Source organism: Orycteropus afer, unplaced genomic scaffold (assembly GCF_000298275.1).
Source record: "Orycteropus afer afer isolate SDZICR_OR568_19922 unplaced genomic scaffold, OryAfe1.0 scaffold00501, whole genome shotgun sequence".
Taxonomy (NCBI): domain Eukaryota; kingdom Metazoa; phylum Chordata; class Mammalia; order Tubulidentata; family Orycteropodidae; genus Orycteropus; species Orycteropus afer.
The window spans coordinates 1794172-1806999 of NW_006922088.1; the positions used below are offsets into that span (position 1 = coordinate 1794172).

Consider the following 12828-nt stretch of genomic DNA (forward strand, 5'->3'; position numbering starts at 1 on the left):
AAAAAAAAAAAAAAATGCTGGTGAGGATGTGCAGAGACAGGAACCCTCATACACTGTTGGTGGGATGGTAAAATGGAGCATATGTGCCCATGCAAGTTCATCACAGCACTATTCACGATAGCAAAAAGATGGAAGAGCTAAATGCCCAGTGACCACACAGTGGAAAGGTACAGAGCGTTAAGGAACAATGATGAATCCTCAAAGCACAGCATGGGTGACCTTAGAGGACGTGTTGAATGCAATGAATCACAAAAGGACAAACATTGTATGAGACCACTATTGTAAAAAGTCAAGGAAAAGGTTTCACAAAAGATACTTGGTGGTTACCAGGGATGGTGGAGAAGGGTGGGTAAACAACTAACTAGAGGGTAGATACATTAACTTGGATACAGGGAAGGCAAAAATAAGATGAGCTCGTCTGAAGCAGCTTTATGACTGGCTGAGCAAGGCCACCTACCCACAGTAGTTAAGGTTGTGTGTCAGCTTGGCTGCCCCCCACCCCCACCCCCCCCCCCCCCCCGCGTTTTGAGTGGCTGGGCAGCTGGTTGTAATTGTCCATCAGCTCCATGGTGGAATCTACTGTGAGCAGCTGAGTAGCTACCTCAAGGATGTGGTCTGCTTCCAGTATGTAAGGAGAAGCTTTGAGAAAGGTCTCAAGGTTTTTGGCATGCTTGGAACCTGCATTTAGCTGAGTCTTCATTCAGCAGCCTACCATGCTGGCTCTGCTGATCTTAGGACTGTTTCTGGACTTGAACTAGTGGCCTGCTGTGTTGTTTCATAATCTTGGGACTGTGCCATTGTACTTGCCAGCCTTGGGTTTGTCATCCTCAGCAGTCAACAGCTGCCTGAGTTAAGAGTAGCCTCCAGCATCAGTGGGCCAGTAGCAAGAGGCAGAGCTGAAGCCCAAAGCCAAAGGGCCTTCACCCAACCCCTAGAGCTGGCACTTTGAACTCAAGACTTCTAGCCTTCTAAACTGTAAGAGAATAAACTCCTGTTTGTAAAAGCCACCCCCTTGTGGTATGTCTGTTACTAGATAACCAAAACACCACCTAAATTTTAATTTAAAAAGGACTTGGCATCCAATACTGTAACGTACACGGTATGTTCTTGCATGACATTGTCTAGTGGAAGTAGAGTGAGCATCTTCCCTGCCTGCAGGTGAACTGACCATGCATCTCAATTTGCCTTACTTAAGTCATAAGCCCCCACAGAATCATCTGTCCCTTCACTTCAAAAGTTGGATTAACCAAGAAATTTTGGTCATTATCATCAGGAACATTAATCACCCACTGGGGCTATTCCCAGCAAGACTATTAAAAGCGCTTGTAAGTTTTAAGTGCTGTTTGAAAAGAATATTTATAAAAGTCAGTGACTGAGAAGTAGGCTCTGTGGACATAAAGGAGTTTGAGCTTTTGAGGGCATCAGCACTTCAAATGCAGTGTACATGTTTACCTTGTATGGCGCTGGTTGGACTGGGTAATTTCACAAAGATGAAAACCGAAATCCAGACAAGTTAAGATGTGAGTTTCTGGAACAAGGTGACCAGCACAAGCAGATGCCTGATTAATTGAGATTCTTTTTGCCACTAGAAGAGGGCATTGTCTTCCAAGAATACAACTCTAGCAAAAGTGGGGAAACCATTCTCTTCTCCTGCTCTATGAAAACTGAAAAGTATTAGGTTCTTTATGTCAATGAAAAACTGAGTGAGAGGAAATAGTCTTGAGAGAGAATACTTGATTGGACTCAAGGATGAACTCGGCGGCTTGGAGAAAGGCTTGGGGAACAGAAGGGAGACAGACTGTACTGGGTTCTGAGGGGCTGTGTTCACCCCCAGGACCAAGAGCATCGGTAGCCTGTGGGCCCCAACTAGAAAGCCCCAGCACAGGCCACTCGGGTGTAGCCTGTTCATTGCAGCACTGTTTATAACAAACAAGATGGAAGCAAGCCAGACCGCCACTAATACGTCATCAAAACAAAAGCCTGAGTCCAATCAAGCCTCTAGAATCCATTCTAGATCTAAGTACTGATTTACAGTTGATACTGTACAGGCAATAGACTGTTAAACCACCGTGCAGTCAACATCTAGGTGCAAACAAAATGCAGAACAAATCGCAAAGGAGTAAGAACTTGGAGGGAAATCCAGTACATGCGACAGACTGTTTCGATCCTTGACTCCCTAAGCTGCTCCCATTCTCTTAGTTTTTTAAAACCTTGAATATTTGGTAAAGAATCAATGCCTCCGTATTAGGTGTGATAATATATGCTCAAATATTTACACGTGAAATGTTACGGCGGGGATTTGCTTCAGATAATCTCAGTTGGGGGTGTGGGTGGGAGCACAGATTACGTAAGACTAAGACTGATCCTGACTTGGGAACTTGAAGCTGATGCCCAGGGCTTTCATACCATTCCTCCCTCCTGCTGTGAACGCGTAAAATCTCCCACGATAAAGATTCAAACAAGTGCACACTTCAGGCTAGAAATCACACCTGCGGGCCAGATGCAAAGCAAAAGCTACAACTTCCACACAGCTTCCTAACACATTCAACAGCAGACGAATGTACATGAGGATAACAGGATTTAATGATTACCAAGTGCAGCTGGAATATGCTGTTCCACCCATTCTTGATTTGGACAGGCTTTTAGACTGTGGGCACCTTAGAAAGTCCACACCCCTGCTCCTGTCCAATTTCTGAAAAGCAAAGCCAGCCAGCTGACTCATCTGCCTGGGAGGAGGGGCCTGTTAGAGCCCTGAGATGGAGGCTGGGGCCAGGGGACCACGGGCCAGCTGGCATCAGGAATAAGGTCTCGTAAAACAGCATCTGGTACCAGGGGATAAAATAGCCGGGTCTCTTTAACATTTATTAATCCAAAAATACTTAAAATTCCACTTTGCACCCCAGGTTCTTGGGCTCCAAAGGAGGGGACAGCAGCTGGCCTTAAGCATCAGTGCTCATACCTGGCTGAGGCAGCAGGATCAGGTAGTGAGGCTCAAACTAGGGAAACCCCAGATCAGGCCCACGCTCTGCAGAGGCCCTGCTGGGGGCAGGTCACCAGCCTTACAGCACTCTTGGCCTATTTTTGCTACAGGAAACGGGGGCCGGCCCAAGAGTGGGCCGCCTTGGGGCCATCCACCCTGTACAATGAGGCCCCTGGGTTGGGGGGGCTCCTCCATGCTCACTGGTGCTCAAAGCTGAGTTTCTTCAAGAGCCAGGCACAGAGTCAGCCCAGGAGAGGCAGCTCCGGGGGCGGCAGCCCTGGAGACAAAAGCTGGTCTCCAGCTCCCCTTCGGCTTCTGTGGGAAGGACCTGGAGCTCAGGCCTTTCTTCCTCCTCCTTCTTAGCCCAAGTCCACTTTCAAGAGCCCCAGAGCTGATCCTGCAGTCTGCCGGGTGCCCACTGGACCACGGCAACTCCACTTCAATGCTCACAGCCACCAGGAAGCCAGGGCCAGTCACTATCTGCAGCCTCGTCATTGCAGGCCAGCTGGGTGCATGGGCCAGGGCCCCTGGTCAGCCCCGAGGCCTGGCCCGGGAGGCACCTGGGCCACAGGCTGCACCCGCTGCTGTGACTGCCAGAGGTGACGAAGCTCCTTGAATTGGTCCACCATGCGGTCTTTGAGGTCTGGGTTTGAGATCTGAAGGCGGGTACTGTCTGCCGACCAGGAAAGCTCTCCTGAGAACATCTCCAGCAGCAACCGGGCTGCCACGGGGACCACCTGCGGGGAGAAGAGGCAGGGCAGGGAGAACCAGATGTGCACGAGGGCATCAACCAGGGGGCAGGTGGTGGACTGCATCTGCCATGAAGAAAAGCAGCCAACCAGTTGCCATTGAGTTCACTCTGACTCACGATTGACCCCATGTGGGTCAGAGTAGAACCGTGCCTCATAGGGTTTTCAATGGCTGTGACCTGTCAGAGTAGATTGCCAGGCCTAATCTTCCAAAGCCTCCTGAATCGACGCAAATCTCTAACCTTTAAGTTAGCAGCTGAAAGCGTTAACCATTTCCACCAGCCAAGGACTCCACCAGGAGGAAGGGACGCCTGTGTCTACTTTGCACAAAGGCTGCTGACATGTGGGCAGGCCTGCACCTTGATTATCTCTGCAACCAAGTTCCCACAGACCAGAAAGCCCTGAGCTTCCACCCTGGGGGCTGGGGGCCGGGGACCCCCCGCTCCCAGTATTCAAGCCGAGGCCTCAGCAGACCTGCACAGTGATAAGCTTCTTCTCCCGGGGTTTGCGGTCAGGCCACTCCTCCCCGAAGCAGAAGAAGATCTCAAACGGCGGCGGGGTGTCAGTCTGGCCCTTCTGGAACAGGATGAGCTCTGGCGCGAGATCGAGAGCAGAGTGAGAGGCCAGGACCTCGCTCCCCGGCGGGCGGCAGGAAGCCGGAGGGCCGACGTGGGGCCTCACCGTGGAGAAACTGCTCGAGGCTGAAGAGCTTCGTCCTCACCTCCCGCTGGATGGGGTTGGGGTGCTCGGTGTGGGCCGCGGCGCAGGGCCCGCTCCAGAACACCTTGCACTGGCACAGGCGGATGGCGTAGAGGTCCTGGCCCTGCAGCTGCAGGATGAGCCCGCGGTCCAGCACGTCCAGCAGCTGGTTGGTGTAGAAGCGCTGCTTGTCACTGGGAATGTCCTCGGGGCTGGGGAAGCGCACCTGCTCCAGGCTCACGGGGCCAAAGAGCTCCACCTGCTCCTGGGTGGCCTCCAGCTGGCTGTAGAAGAGCCGGCAGCCGTGCGGGTTGCTGATGGTCAGGGCACGGGGTGGCCGGCCGCGGTACTGGAACTTGATCTCCAGGTCGGTCACTGTGGGCAGAGGGCAGCCCACCCACAGCTCCTGAGCGAGCCCAGGCCTCTCATCCACAGCCCCTAAGGTCCCCGGCCAAGCCTGCCCCCCAGCTCTCCCACTTCCTCCCCTCAAGGACGGATGCCAGGAACATCCGCTCTTTCCTTCTTTGCAGGGCTTCAAACCAGTTCACTCTGTTTCGAGCCCCTGTTGAGTCTCTGCTTTTCCACTCCAGGTCGACTGCATCAGAATCTACATTTTAACAAGATCCCCAGACCAGGCCAGACTCACTGCCATGGAGTCGATTCAACTCATAGCGACCCCTCCTTGGGTTTCCGAGGCGGTATCACCATGGAGGTAGATTGCCCAACCTTCCTTCCGAGGAGTGGCTGGTGGGCTTGAACCGCCAGCCTTCTGGTTAGCAGTCAAATGCCTTAGGCACTACGCCAGCAGCACTCCCTTGTAGCTCCCCAGGTGAGCCTTATATAGATCAGAAGGGCCTGGAGATCCTGTTAAAATGTTGATTCTGATGCGGTCTGTCCGGAGTGGACGTGCAGATTCTCGGTGGGGGGGTCACACAGGAATGAACTGGTTTGGGGTCCTGCTTCTCTGCCACCCTCCGCTGTCCGTGAAGCCCGCCACCACCCCAGGCCCGCTCTGCCCAGCCCACCCACAGTCCTTACATGGCAGCATGTGGGGGCTGATCAGCAGGTCTGGCAGGAGTTGTTCGCCCGCAGGGGGCAGGCTGGCGGCCAGGGGCCCAGGCTCCAGGCTCAGCAGGACCTCAGGGAGCAGCTCCCCAAAGCCAGCAGGGTTGCCAGGGGGAGGGACTAGGAGGGTGGGCTCTGGAGCAGCGGGGGCTGGCACCACAGGTGGCTGGAGAGTGGGGGGCCACTTGAGTTCCTCTTTGGGTACAGAATAGGGTCCCATGGGGGGGCCAGGCTGCACTGCTTCTGCGGAGGATGAGGTAGGCGGAGCTGTTAATGCCACTTCTAGAACTTTCTCCCAAGTCCACCTGCTCCCAGCCCTGGGCCTCTCCCCAGCTTCCCTTGCACACTCCCAGTACCTTACACCAATCCCTCACCCCCACCTCCAGACCCACCTGTGAGGCTCAGGCTTGGTAACATCCTTTGGAGCTGATGGGAAGACAGGCAGAGGAGGCAGCAGGAGGTTGGGAGAGAGAAGGCCGTAAAGTGATGTGATACTGAGGAAAGAACCCAGGTAGGGGAGCCACCCAGCAGTGCCCGGCCTCCATCCAGCTCAGCGGGCCTGCTCCTGACTCCAGCCCTAGCCCTGTCCTCCTAGGCAGCATCAGAGCTTCAGTGCCTCCGTTGCCTCACTTGCATTCTACAGACAGTAGTACCTACGGGGCCCAGCTGTGGGAGGACCAGTCAGCCACAGGTGTGTATGCTTGTCACAGCAAAGCCCAGGGAGGTGCGAGGTGGTGACCCTGTTTACCATTCAGAATCCTGAGACCACTCAGGGAGGAGCTACTAGAATGGCAGCAGCAATGGGGCTGCTTGAGCCCGAAGCAGAGCAGGGCAGGGGGGCGGCCACAGCAGAGCAGCTACTTTCCTGCCCCCACTCACCTCTTCCTCTTCCTCCTCCTCCTCCTCTCCTGGCCCAAAAGTGTAGTCCTCACTGGGCTGTGCTTCTGTGTAGTGTGGGAAAGAAAAAAAATGACAAGAAAGAGTCAGCTGGTGAGGACGGAGGCCACCAGAGCCCTGGGGGCCCCCTGGGCAGCCAGAGAGGTAGCCTGGAGCTCCCGCTATGGCTGGCCTCTTCCCCAAAGCTGTCCCAACCCAGGAGGAGGAGAAGGGTCCAGCCACCCCTTGGTACTCAGCTCCCTGACCCTGTTCTCATGGACAAAGGCAGGGGTGAGGAAGACAGATGCCCTGGATAGGGCTCTGGGGCCCTGGTCTGATGCCACAGATGACACATTCCCTGCCCATTCCTGAGAGCCTGGCAGGCATGTCCCCAACAACTGCCTGCTGCAGGGGCCCTGGGCCTTCCTGGCACCCACAGGGCCAGGCACACTACCTGTGGGTGCAGGACCATTGGAGCAGACCTCGTAGACCTTGTAGGGCTGAGGCGGCATGTCCCGGGGCCCATCATAGATGAGGCGGAAGTCGCGGCTCTTGTTAAGGGCGCAGCGCAGGTTGGCCTTCCACTTGGCAGGATCAGCCTCATCTACGCCCTCCGTGTACTTCCCCGTCTCCTTGGCCCAGGCCTGAGCAGGAAGAGAAAACAGCTATCAACAGAGCCCCCCACCTGTGCCTGACCCATCTGAGTCATCTGAGCCACACCTGAGCCCTGCAGCCAAGCGCCTCCACCTGCCACCAGTCCATCCCCAGCTCACGGGGTTCCAATAAGCCACGTGAAGCTGAAGGGCTCTGACAGGCATACCAACATACTACTTCTGAGAGGTCAGCGGAACGTGTCGGTAAAGGCCATGCAATCTGGAGCAGGACTGTGTATGAGTCTGGAATCTGCCACCTGCCAGCTGTGTGCAGGGGCCAAGTCACTTGCCTGTCCTTGCCTCAGGCTTCCCATCGCCCCACCTCACAGGGTAGTATGTGAAGACTACAGGGATTAATGCCCATGAAGCACTCAGCACTATACCCATGGGCAGGAAGACGCGGCGCACTTCTGTGCTGGTGTTACTACTGTGAGGGCAAACTGGTGAAGTCTCTACCCTTTGGCTCAGCAGTTCGACTTTAAGGAATTTATTCAGATACACAAGCATCCATACAAAACTACACACACACACACACAGTTGTTCTTTGCACCACTGTTAGTCAAAGCAAAAGACCCAAACAACCTAAAGGTGCATTGATGGGGCTGGTTAAATGATTAATTATAGCTAAACCATAACATGAATACTGGGCAAAAAAAAAGGAAGACCTTTTTACACTTTACATACTCCAGACTATTAGGTGCACACCAGGAGCAAAGAGAAAGAAGGAACCCAAAGTCTCAGAGAAGAAACTAGTCTACAGAGCTAACAGCCTATAAAGGGCACAGGCTCATCTACCCTGAGATCAGAAGAACTAGATGGTGCCCAGCTACCACTACTGACCATTCTAATCAGGGCCACAGTAGAATGAGAGAAAAGTACAGAGCAGAACTCAAAATCTTAGACCATCCAGACCTAATGGACCAGTTAAGACTAGAGGACTGACTCCCAGAGCCTACTGCCATGAGACAGTCTTTAAACCTAGGACCGCACCTATCCCCTGAGTGCACTTTTTAACGAAATAGCACATTGGCACCACAAGATAGGTGCCCTACTTAAAAACCATCTGCATGAGACCAAAAGGTCATCACATACTCAAGCAAAGATGAGACGGTAAGGGAGGAGGGCAACTAGAGCACTGGAAATGGAGCAACCAGAACACAATCAAAGGGCGTGTTGGCAGAGTGTGATAAATGCAACCAATGTCACCAATAAGGGGTGTGGAGGTTGGCAGATGGAACCTAACTGGCTGGGTAAACTTTCACCAAAAACTCAAGAAATTGTTATTATTATTATTTAATCTAAAGAGCAGGAGCTCTGGTGGCATAGTGCCTAAGGCATTTGACTGCTAACCAGAATGCTGGTGGTTCAAAACCCACCAGCCACTCCTCAGAAGGAGGACTGGGCAATCTACTTCTGTAGAGATACCGCCTCGGAAACCCAAGGAGGGGTCTCTGAGTCCGATCCAACTCGGCAATGAGTTAATCTACAGAACAGGTTTACTGGTCTGATGGAGACTGGTGAAACCTCTGAGAATACAGCCCTTAGACAACCTTCAGGCTGGGAACTGAACTTGGCCCTGTGGTTCCACCTTTAGCCAAACAATGGATAAGCTTATAAGGTGAACAATAAATAATACTAGGAAGTATGCACTCATTAGACCAATCAACCACATAAGATCAAAAGGGCAGCATCTGCCCAGGGATAACGCTCAGAAAGCAGGAAGGGACGGGAAAGAGGGTGAAAGGAAATGGTAAACTCGGAGAAAGAGTTCTATTGTGGGGACTGAAAACAGTGGCACAAAACGTGTGTGAATTGTTGAATGGAAAACCAATTTGCTCTGTAAACTTTCACCCAAATCACAATGAGAAAGTACACGCACACACACACACACACACATATGAGACTAAAAAGTCAACAATTACTTTAAAGATGAAAAGATGAGGGGTCAGGAAAACTGAGCAACCAGAACACAATTGAAGAGAATGTTGACACATTATGGAAAATGTAACTAATGTCACTGAACAATTTGTATAAAAACTGTCAAACAGGAACCTAATTTGCTGTGTAAAACTTCACCAAAAACACAATCAAATGTTATTCAGAAAAAAGAAATACCATGTACAGAAATACACATCAACCATTTTTCTTAAACACGGGGGAGAGGATAGGCCTGCACTTGCTTATCTGGGTATAAACATCTCTCAGGAATGATAAAGACACTTGTAACTACCTCCATGGAGGGAGGCTGGCTGGGGGACAGGGAGGGTGAGAGACTTCCCTGTAAACCATTTTACACCTTTTTCATCTTCAACTGGGTGACTGTGTTCCCTGTTCAGAAATAAGAAATGCATTTTAAAAAGTACTTTGAAAAGATAAAGATCAAGTATAAAGAGTAAGAAACATGGACCTAAAGCTTTAAAAATATGCCTGCCCTTTGACCCAGTAATTTATTATTATTATTATTATTATTATTGTGATTTGGGTGAAAGTTTACAGAGCAAAGTCACTTTCCGTACAGCAGCTCACATACACCTTGTCTCATGACATTGACTGCAATTTCCCACAATGCAACAGCTTCCCTCCCACTTCCTCCCCGTAGTTACCTCTTCCCTGTGTCCTTCCCTCCATGCACTCCTGCCCCCTGAGCTGTCTCCCTGTGCATACACAACCCTTCTATTCTCCCATGATTTTTCTCTCCAAGGGGTGTGTCTACCTAATGTAAACGTTCAGCTCATATGCCTGTCTTTATTTAGTTTGGCTGGAAGCCACAGGAGTAGGTTCAGTTCCAGACCTGAAGGGCAGCTAGGGGCCATAGTCTCAGGAGTTCCACTAGGCTCTATCAGACCAGCAAACCTGGTCCTTTTTTTTAAATATGATTTTGAGTTTTGTTCCCCATCATTCTCCCACTCTATCCAGGATTGACCCAGTAACTCTTAAGAATGAGCCTTAAGGAATAATTCAGGATACATAAGGTAATAGAAGCCCTGGTAGTACAGCGGTTGAGTGCTTGGCTGCTAACGGCAAAGTCGGCAGTGCAAACCGACCAGCGACTCTGTGGGAGAAAGATGTGGCAGTCTACTTCTGTAAAGATACTCAGCCTTGGAAATCCACTGGGGAAATTCTACTCTGTCCTGCAGGGTCTCTATGAGTTGGAATCAACTTAACAACGAGTTTCATTTGGGTTTTTTAAAGTGACAGAGAGTGTACAGTGCTGGTCCTACAGTGAAACACTAAGAGCAACTTCAAGTGTCCCAATCCCGGGGACTGGGTGACCGCCCCGTGCTAACTCCATCAGTGGTACCCCTGGGTGGTGCAGTGACTATGCGCAGTGGGATGGACTGCCTTTATATATAGCCCTTCTAGCCGGTCCTGTAACTCCCACCAAACGATGGGGTGGGGCGATGCAAATAAGGGGGTTGGACAACTTGCAATAATGTAAATAAGGTGCATGGCATCCTTGTTGCGGGGTTGGGGACAATGTAAATAAGGTATACGGAACCCTAACAAGGAAATTTGTCAGGTTTACCATCACACTAGGCTTAAAATGAGCCACCCCACAAGCAGAAAGGGGGGACCTCGCTACCACCAAGAAGAGATGGGAATGGAGCATGTTCCTTTGTACCCAAGATCCCTGCACTGAGAACCTCTTAGACCCAGAAGACAGAGAGAGAGAGCTGCGACACAGGAGACAATCAGACGGTGAGACACAGCAATGACAGAGGAGGCAGGGCTGCTAACTCAGAGGAAGGCAGTTCCAGTGGGTGCGCTGCCCCCGAGCGAGAAAGCTTTGGGCAGAAGGCTTCCTGCAGAGAAGGGTGCCTCTGGGCACTAACTGGTGGAGTGAAAGAACTCCGTAACACATAACTGAGCAGGGCAGAGGCCAGGCTGGCCCAAGAGGCCCAGTGGGTCAAGGGGCCAATGGGCTGAGGGCTGAGAGACTGAGTGCCAGAGAGAGGCCTGCCTGTGGTCACGGCCAAGAAGTGCCCTGACCAAAGAACTGTATCCTGAGTTGTTCCTGAACTATATAACCTGTTACTTCCCTAATAAACATCATAATTGAGTATTGTGGATTCTGTAGCCATTGCAATGAATCATCAAACCCAGCAGAAAAGTAGAGAGTGCCCTGGGAGAGACGACTACTGTCAGAATTGTAGAAGGTTGGAGGGTGGCGACATGTCTGACCTCCACCTCATAGGTATCAGCCTTGGGTTGCTGATGCTAATAATGATTCCACTCCCTCACTGGGAAGTCATATGAGGAGGTCTGACACCTCCTCCATCTTTACACATGCTTGGCTGCTAACTGGAAGGTTGGAAGTTTGAGTCAACACGGAGGTGCCTTGGAAGGAAGGCCTGTCGCTCTACTTCCAAAAATCAGCCACTGGGTACAGAGCACAGTTCTACTGAGACAGGTGGGACCACCATGAGTCAGAATCGACTGGACAGTAACTGGTGAGAGTGGTGTGGACATAAGCTCTCCTTCCTAGTATACGCCATGCCCACTGGAAGATTAGAGCTCCTGATACTTGGTGGAAAATGCAGAATATATGGTTTGCTTCCCTTTTTGCATTTCATATACACACAGGTAGAAAACTGAAAACATAGTCATAATATTAAGTACATCCACAGGTTAGCCTCTAATGCTAAGATTAGGGGTTGTCATCTTTTGGCTAAGGCATTTGCACAATGAACATGTACTCATGTGTACTAAGGATGAAGTAATGAGATAAGGACAGGGGATGGGTTACAGGAAGGGCCCCACCTTGCTCCAAGGTACAGGTTGGAAAAAGATATACCCTGTGGCTATGCCTGTGTCCCCTTAGTCTAGGCCTGGGGTCACCTGCAGCTGGGAGAGTGGCCCAGCCGCAAAGAGACTTGGTAGGGTCAATTTCTGGGCAGGGGGTGCCTCAGAGGTCCAGGCAGCACCCCCAGTCTGGGGCTTACCTTGAAGATGGTGTTGTCTCCATCCTGGCTGGGGCCGTGCCGTGTGGCGTGGCGCCAGGGGATGTAGAAGAATCTCCTCTCCCCGTTGACCCACTGAAGCCCTGGGTACTGGCAGCTGTTCACCTGGGCTACCAGCCAGGGCTTCAGACGCACCCGGCGGGGTGCGGGCGGTACCCCAGGAGCAGGCTGGTTCATGGCAAAGGGGTCTGCAGGAGAAAGCGGGGGAGTATCAGAGGATCTGCCACTAGGGGACACTCCTTTCCCCATGGACCGGGGCACTGAGGTCCCTCTAACTGGTCTTGGCATTCTCTTCCAACCATCTGTGTCTGAGCTTTGGGTTTTGGGGTAAAGGAGAAGGGGTTGACAGCCGTAGTGGACACTGTAGGTGCCCTACACAGCCAGGTGTTCTTTCCTAGCTGTGGTGGCAATTCTCCAACTGCTGTGAGGTTTGGCTGCTTAAGAAACAGCTGCCCCTTCTCCAGAGAACTGTCCTTAACGGCCTCCTCTCAGGACAGGTCCATCTGCTATGGACTGAACTGAGTGGTGGGTGTGCTTGTATGTGTGTATTCATAGGCACACAGCTGCCCCCAAGGACCATGCCTTTCTCCTACTTGGAATCTTTGTTTCCATAAGTAAGGAGAAGGGGTAACCAGTGAGGGTGGCATAGGGAAGGGATGGACAGGGGACATTCCCAGAGGCCAAGGGTGAAGACATGTGCCAACACCCACCCCTTGTGAGTGGGAACCCCAGCCCATTAGCCCACCCCCAAGCACCCATACTTCACAGTGCCATGAAGGACCCCTAAACTCTTCTCACTGAGATAAGCCATTTGGGGTTCTTAGCCCCCTGCATAGCCCACTCAT

General features: G+C 51.8%; 1 protein-coding gene across 1 annotated transcript; it reads right to left on the minus strand.

Annotated features, from left to right (window-relative positions):
- Positions 1-3471: 3471 nt before the first annotated feature.
- IRF5 (interferon regulatory factor 5) lies at positions 3472-12163 on the minus strand. The gene is made up of 8 exons (XM_007955404.2): positions 11966-12163; positions 6824-7013; positions 6373-6437; positions 5886-5919; positions 5467-5736; positions 4411-4803; positions 4204-4322; positions 3472-3717 (listed from the first exon to the last, which is right to left on the minus strand). Exons 1-8 carry the CDS (start codon positions 12158-12160, stop codon positions 3472-3474), a joined length of 1512 nt encoding a protein of 503 aa, XP_007953595.1. The 5' UTR covers positions 12161-12163.
- Positions 12164-12828: the final 665 nt, after the last annotated feature.